The sequence below is a fragment of the Lupinus angustifolius genome, chromosome LG01 (genome assembly GCF_001865875.1).
Source record: "Lupinus angustifolius cultivar Tanjil chromosome LG01, LupAngTanjil_v1.0, whole genome shotgun sequence".
Taxonomy (NCBI): domain Eukaryota; kingdom Viridiplantae; phylum Streptophyta; class Magnoliopsida; order Fabales; family Fabaceae; genus Lupinus; species Lupinus angustifolius.
In genome coordinates, this window is record NC_032009.1 from 2952481 (window position 1) to 2960077 (window position 7597).

Genomic DNA, 7597 nt, shown 5'->3' on the forward strand with positions numbered 1-7597 from the left:
GTTTACGAATGTATAATAGTGCACATGTGAACTCAACAGGATTGTGATTCTCTCCAATTCTGACAGTCCAGTATTGGAATGTGAAACTCATATTAACTTATTGTTAATCAATGCATATTGTTCACCTTGTTGAGATTTTTTAAATATCACATGTCGTTATCTCTTCCGATACTAGACCCTCCAGCATGGAGAGTAGATCCAAATATTGTATAACACTACTCGATAAATATAAGCAGATAGAGTTTTGATAACCCTGCCATGATGAGAAGACAAACTATCCTTTTTTTTCTTAACTAAGTACAAATACAAAAACAGCTCCAAGATACAACAACCCAAGTACACTTTTGAAACTACATTACAAGAACAAAACATTTGCCCCACAGAAATCCTTATAATAAGATTACAAGAACAGACTATCAAATAATCAGAATCAACAGCTGGAGTTGTTTAATAACCACTGAATCATATCAATGGATGTAGATCTCACAACTCTTCGACATATCGGGCACATTTGTTCTACTCCAAATGTAAGTATAGAGGTACTAATATACTCAAAGCAAGAGTCTTCACAACTCACTTTTGATTAATCCTGCTTGATGATACCAATTGACAAGTTAAAATGGCTCCTTTATACATTTCTAGGATAACAAATATTGCAAAGGTAAGGTATTACCACCGTCACGAAGCAAGTTAAACACTTTGTGCTTTGCTTGAATCTTCTGTCACCTTACTATCTCCTTTTTCCTGCAGTTAATATTGTGCCTAAATTTTTAGAAGTAACATGCAGACATGTACTATGACACTTATCATTGTGCAAATCAGGTCTCGGAAGTAAATTAAGTTATTGAGGTGGGGAGGGTTCGTAATAAGAAAGTTTTTGATACACTTATTGGGACAGTAACACATTTAATGGTAAAATAAAATCATCAGAAAGAAAACAAGTGTCGCTATAAAGATCAAGTTCCCTGATCTAATAATTATACAACACCGATGTGCTACACGTACATGATAACTCAGATGAAAAGGAAGGTAGACAAGAAGCTCTAAAGGGAACCAACAAGAAATTGGAGCTGTAAAGGACCTCAATGTAGTGAAGTGGCCACAAAAAAGAGGAGTCTGTTTCCCTCCAATTCCTTTTCCCTCTAAAAACTTCCATCAAAACTCCAAATTGTACTTCACTATCATCTTTGGTTGTCCTGAAACTGAGGACACCTTTCCTAGTTCAGTAAATCTTAAACTTGGTCATAAATTTGATACAACTTAAAGCATGTGGCCTATATGAAGTGTTAACTTAAAAGGCTATTTATCATCGACAAACTCCAACCAAAGCTACCTCTTAGTCCTTCCTTCACCAAATAGCACAATGGAGTATGACCCCCATGACGAACAGTTATTCTAAATAAAATACAGATCCCACGTGGAAGACCCCAAACAAAATCTTCTTAGCTATTTTATTGCGACATCAGACAAGCAACGATACTCCTCTTGCTACATTAAATTTGATACAACTCCATTTAAAACCAAAAAACAAAAACAGATGTTGCAGCTTACTGCCAAACCCTCTATTATAAGCAAGGAAATGCAAAACCTTATGGCTAATGTCATAATCCCAACATTAATGGTCATATGAAATTCCGAAAACAAGGACAGAACTCATACTCACTTCTAAGCTATTTTTAAAAACTTTCTGAAATGAGATTGTACAAGTTCAAGCATTGCTGAATAGTACATAGAAACAAGTTTAAAAACGAGATGGGAACATGGCATCCAACTAGAAAACCAACCACATTTACCAATCTATGATATCAGACCTCCATATAGAAAAACATGTTATTGAAACTAAAGTTCATTATATGTTAAAATCAAAGGGTATAAAAGCAAATAAACAATAATCTTGAAATAATTAGCATAAAATGAAATGCTCACAATTCCCTTGGTCTCATAATAATCATCAAGAGCCCATTGATACTTCGATTGATTCAAGCCAAACCAACGCGCTAAATGATCATCCAAGCTTGAGTGTGCTGTAAAAAAAAGAAAGTACTATGTATTTAGTTATCTAATTATAAACAAGAAAATATATAAAACAAAACAAAAAACCTAAAAACAAAGAACATAGCTTTGTGTTTATGTTGATATGATTGTGAGAATCCAAAACAAACACCAGATTGAAAGTATTCTAAACATAGTAACACTTTTGTTAGACCCTTTTACATTGTAGTAAAAACAATAAAAGTCCATACCAGTTTGGACCTTAATTACAGCGTTTTTTAGAAACCCCAGAACGGAGGAGGAGGCGGCGGCGGGGAGAATGGTGGGGTTGTGAATCTGGGGCGGAGGAGGGTGAAGTGGAGGGGGAAGAACCTTGGTGGGAGAAGGGGAAAGAGAAAGAGGTTTAGGGGTAGAAGGTGGTGTAATGAAAACAGTGTAAGGTCCAATTTTGCCAATAACAGGTGGAGGTGTAGATTCTCCGTTTACAACCATTTTTGATTGGTTTGATTTAGTAGAGAGAGTGAGAAAGGAAGAGAAGAGAAGAGAAGAGAAGAGAAGAGAAGAGAAGTAGAGTAGAAAGAAAAGAAGAAGTGAAGAGTGAAATTAGGGACAGTACAATGCACTCAATCCAAGTGATCCAGATTGTTGGATCTTTTGTCTTTCGCTCCCCTATGTATTTTATTCTCTTTTTCTTGTTACTACTACTACTGGAATTACTGGAAATACATATCCAGATTCATATGTATTGTTCAGAACACAAATCACTTATGCATTCACATCGTTAAAAATATATGTATTATTTGTGTATTTGCATGTTCAAACACATGAGAAAAATAGTTGAAAATTTCGAATTTGAATTTTTTAATGAAAATATAAAACTGAAACATAATATTATGTGATTTTTTTTTAAATAAATATTTTAAAAAGTTGTATAAAATGAAATGATTTTTTCAATTTCAAATATAATTTTTTAATAAAAATAGAGAAATCAAATAAGTTTTTTTTATTAAAAAAATATTTAAAAGTTATAAAAAAATTAAAATTTAGTAAGAAAAATATCACAAAGCTTTGATAGAGTGAAAAGTACTCTAATTTTTAGAGTAAACGTTAAAAAGTATAGATAGATTAATGCAAAGAAATAGTCGGGATGTGAAAAAAGATTTCAATCTCATCTAATGTTTAATGATTATCACTCTTTAAGAGCATCTACAGTGGTGAAAAAAACTGAGTTCATACTAAATGAGAATGTTCTTATTCCAATTTCACCATGAGAGAAGAACTATTTTTGTGCTTATTTTGCAACCATGAACAAAATAAGGACGGTTCTTATATTTGAACAACATAAAAAACTGAATAAATAATTGATAGAAAAGAAAGAATAATAAGGTGAAATATAATTATTAATTAGGCATAGTCATTTATTCATTGTTGGTATGACATTTTATTGAATGGATCGTGAAAACTTGGTAATTAGGAGTGAAATAGAACATTTTTAAATGATAATATTTTTAAAATACAAAATATTCATGTATTGGGATAAGTTTCACATAATCAAACTCTCAATTTTTCCCTTGTTCAATCTATTTAAATTTTCTCACAATCAAGTTTTGAATTTTTTTCTCATTTGCTAATAGAGTTGTACCATTTGAGGTAATGTTGGCTTGAGTTGTTGGAACGCGTAAACAAATATAAAATAATCAGGGGGCCATTTAAGAATGAAAAATGGGTTGCACCATTGTAGATGCTCTAACATAACACAACATAAGAATCAATCACTAATTAACATTAAATTATTAAAATATAAAATGTATAAAAAGCAATGATGTGATGTGTGAATATACATAGTAATAGCATAGAACCTTTTAGGAGAAAATAAAGAAGGTAAGGAAGATGTGACATGAAAAAGTTTTTTTTGTTATATAGTTAATAGATGGAGAGTATCCCTTACCTTACGTGATTATGTGTAAGGAATTAATCAATTTCGGAGTTCATAATTGTCTCTCCCAATAAGTATCATCATCAAAAATCGAACATTTGATTTTTCAGTCATCTTAAAGTCTAACCATAAAAGTAACACTACACCCATAGTTTTTATATTTTTCATTCTTCTTTATAATTATATACTATATTTGGATTTGAGAGAGACTTACTCCATTAAGTTCTCCTAAAATTGATGGTTAATATATGAATTAAGTTTTTTAAACTTACTTTTGAAGCAGGGAGATTGAATGAAAAAGAGAGTCACATTACAGAACTGAAGATAATATGAAATAATTTTGAAAATTACTAAAAGATTGACCTGTTATATACTCTATGTTATTCTTTTTGGTGCTAGGAAGGGATACTCTTATGTTATTCTTTGTGTTAAGGTGTTATATTTGATCTACATAAAATAATTTTAATTGAAATAATATAAGTCATAATTTTTGGATCCATCACAAAATTGAATAGTTTTGCCATTTATTTTCACACTAAAATATGAAGTCTACAACATACACTATCTTAAACACTGTTATGAAACTTTCATCCAATAAAAACTTTTTTAAAAATGACATAACGATTTTCTTATTACTTTTTTTCTGTAATTGTGAATACATTCTAGCAATTTATCACACTTTAAGAGAAAACTTGCAATATTTTAAATATGCGAGTTTAGTTTTAGAGAAGAATGAATAAAATAAAAGATTTTAGAGTCACAAAATACGTTTGTGGGATGAATATAAAATCTTTTTTCCTCTCATTTTCCCTTCAAAACTAAACTTACAAACGAAAATCTCTTTCCACAAAGTAATGTCTTTTTAGGATTGGAGTTTTCTTTTATCCATTTAATCCCGCTAGGAGAAAAGGTCCACCGTAAGAAGAACAGACAGAGGTGGTTCTGCACGTTGGTGAATGGTGAATTATCATATGCATTCTAGTAATATCAAACAGTTCCAAATTCATTGATTTATCAAAAACTAGTCTGGTTATAACAACAACCAAACCTTGTTTAACAATGCGTCATATAAATTTAATCCACTCTGATAGAAATTCAAATAAGAGATAGTATAATGGATGTTCATGTAACTTGCACCCACAATTTCATAAAGAAGACTACTCTTGTATCAACTAGCCACAAACTACTCTATAATATACATACATATATGCAAAAATAAAGCTTGCTTACAAAAACATAGATTAGTATATATATATATATATATACTAACTTGCGAACTGCAAGTTAGTTCGTTTCCAGGTGAACTATTTTTTTAGTTATTGGATCGAATCATCTATCAAAATTGTGATCGGCTACCATTGTTGTTTAGAAGTCGTGATACTAAAATACGACTTTTGTGAGGCATTTCGTTAAAGTTTAAAAGTTGATAGCAAAATACGACTTATGTGGGAAGTCAGGTTGGCATAGAATGACTTATATACTGACCAAAAATTGTATTACACGACCACGACTTCCATCCAGAAGTCGTTATGTATCATCACGACTTCTATACTGACCAGAAGTTGTATTACATCACTTCCATTCAGAAGTCATTATGTGCCATCATGACTTCTATACCGATAGAATTGAATTACTTCATCACGACTTTTACACTAAAGTTGTATAATGTTACCACGACTTCTAAAATATGCACAAAATAATAATTGGTAACCAAAATTTTTCATCCGAAGATTAGAAAGCAATTTGCTTCCAAGCGTTCCCTTATTAGCTTTGGCATATATAAAGACCTAGATGCTTCATTGAACAATGTAAATATTTTCCTCTCCTTTGTGCTTGAAATTACATAATTTATACTAAATAACACAAGGGAAATCAAGCGAGAAACTACTCTAATATATTACAGGTAGAAAGGTAATCTAATTCAGGAAGATTAATTCATTGTGCTTACTCGAGCAAAATCTCACACAATGTCAAAACATTATCTGATGTTACTGGTGGTGAAGTTCTTCTCCACCCAAAACCAACCATACAATCAAATGTATTATGCAAACAACTTAATACATACATTTTGACCAGAGCAATGCTTTGTCGAGTTACCATGGAAAAATACTAAATGTTTAATATTTTTAATTAACATGACATATTTTTATTAGTGCGGAAGAAAATTTAGGACATGATTTAAGACATATATATAGTTGGAAGACCCGAGCCAGACCCTAGCCCGGCTCACCCTCCTGTTACCGAACAGGAGAATAGAGATGCTAGTTAATTTAATACATTTTGTGAAGTCTTATATTTCCTAGGAAATGTAATGTATTTGATTTATAATAAAGTTTATATTTATACATAGAAATAAATATATTTGGTCAAATTTTCAACTTATACTTATTAATGAATTCTCCTTTGAGATTTACTGTCTTTCTCAACTTTCATGTGAGCACACATTCCCCGAATCTACAGATTAATGTTTTATAATTCATTTTATATTATTTTTATTCTAAACATATTTAATTATGTATTTAGTATTTCTATAATTTAAAAAATATAAGACACTGGTACCATCCACGTGATACTTTTTAAGTTGGTCTATTATGGCATCTTTCCCTGTGACCGTTCACTCGTGGCCTCTGTCTTTTTATTAGTATTTTAATCCGATAAAAGAGAAGAAAATAACGAAATTGACGGGCCATAGGTATTTTTAGTTTTCTGTGTAAAATAATGAATGTGAACGAATCCAGACAATACTTTCTACTTATTTTGTATTCATCTTCTCAATAATAAAAATATAATGGTAAATAAAAACGTCATTATATACATTTTTTGTTTATTACTATGTGTCATTTGTTTAAATGATATTTACTTAATATGAGCAATGAATTACTTTACTCATCCAAACTCTCATTTGGGATCCAGATCCACACAAAAAATTATACATTTGTACATGTATATTCTCATATCATAAAATAATTTATCTTATATATCCAATAAAAATGTGACTTTTGTATTATTTTGTTTATTTTTAAAAATATTTTTATAGAAAATGATGAAACATGACACATGTCATGATTTTACTGACAGAAGGATATAATTTATCTCCTTATACCAGGAGATACTTCATTCCCTTCAAATAATCATGTGCAAAATATTTTAGCTAATCAACTAAAAGAAGAAGAAAAATGATAATAACAATTACAAAATATAATTAAAGTATAATTATATAAGTTTAAATTTTTTAAATAAAAAAATATAATTTAAAGTAAGAAAATAAACTTATCAAACATATAAGATCCCTCAATGAGTAATGATTACTAAAATAATATTATGACAAAAAATATTTTAAGATAGTAAGTTTTTATAGTCATGAATCGCAAGTCTAAAGACCTCAATACCTAAACTCATACATGTTGAGTAGCAGGTTTCAAAATCTTCAAACCCAAATTTGATGTGAGAATTATAAGGTCCTCCTAGCCATTGCTGAAATGAATTAGATGTACTGCTAGTGACCATTTTTTAATACGGCGTGCTAACCAAGAAAATATTTGAAAACTAAAGTTCCTTTAAGAAAATACTTTTTACTTACTCAAGATTGACCAAGATCCAGTGGGCCTTAGTTCCTTGTAAAAATAGGAATCAAAATGATATTATTATTTGAAGTTTTGAAGAATGGAT

The 7597-nt window shown here is 30.3% G+C and overlaps 1 protein-coding gene across 2 annotated transcripts; it reads right to left on the reverse strand.

Moving 5' to 3' along the window:
* On the reverse strand, positions 262 to 2645 carry LOC109347109 (pre-mRNA 3'-end-processing factor FIP1-like). 2 transcript variants are annotated; one of them, XM_019586836.1, is made up of 5 exons: positions 2562 to 2617; positions 2244 to 2531; positions 1927 to 2024; positions 674 to 744; positions 262 to 589 (listed from the first exon to the last, which is right to left on the reverse strand). In XM_019586836.1, the coding sequence occupies exons 2-4, from the start codon at positions 2482 to 2484 to the stop codon at positions 691 to 693; spliced, it is 393 nt and encodes a 130-aa protein (XP_019442381.1). In that variant the 5' UTR covers positions 2485 to 2531; positions 2562 to 2617; the 3' UTR covers positions 262 to 589; positions 674 to 690. The 2 variants fall into 2 exon arrangements, with proteins under 2 accessions (XP_019442381.1, XP_019442387.1); XM_019586842.1 differs by having other exon boundaries at positions 677 to 744; positions 2244 to 2645.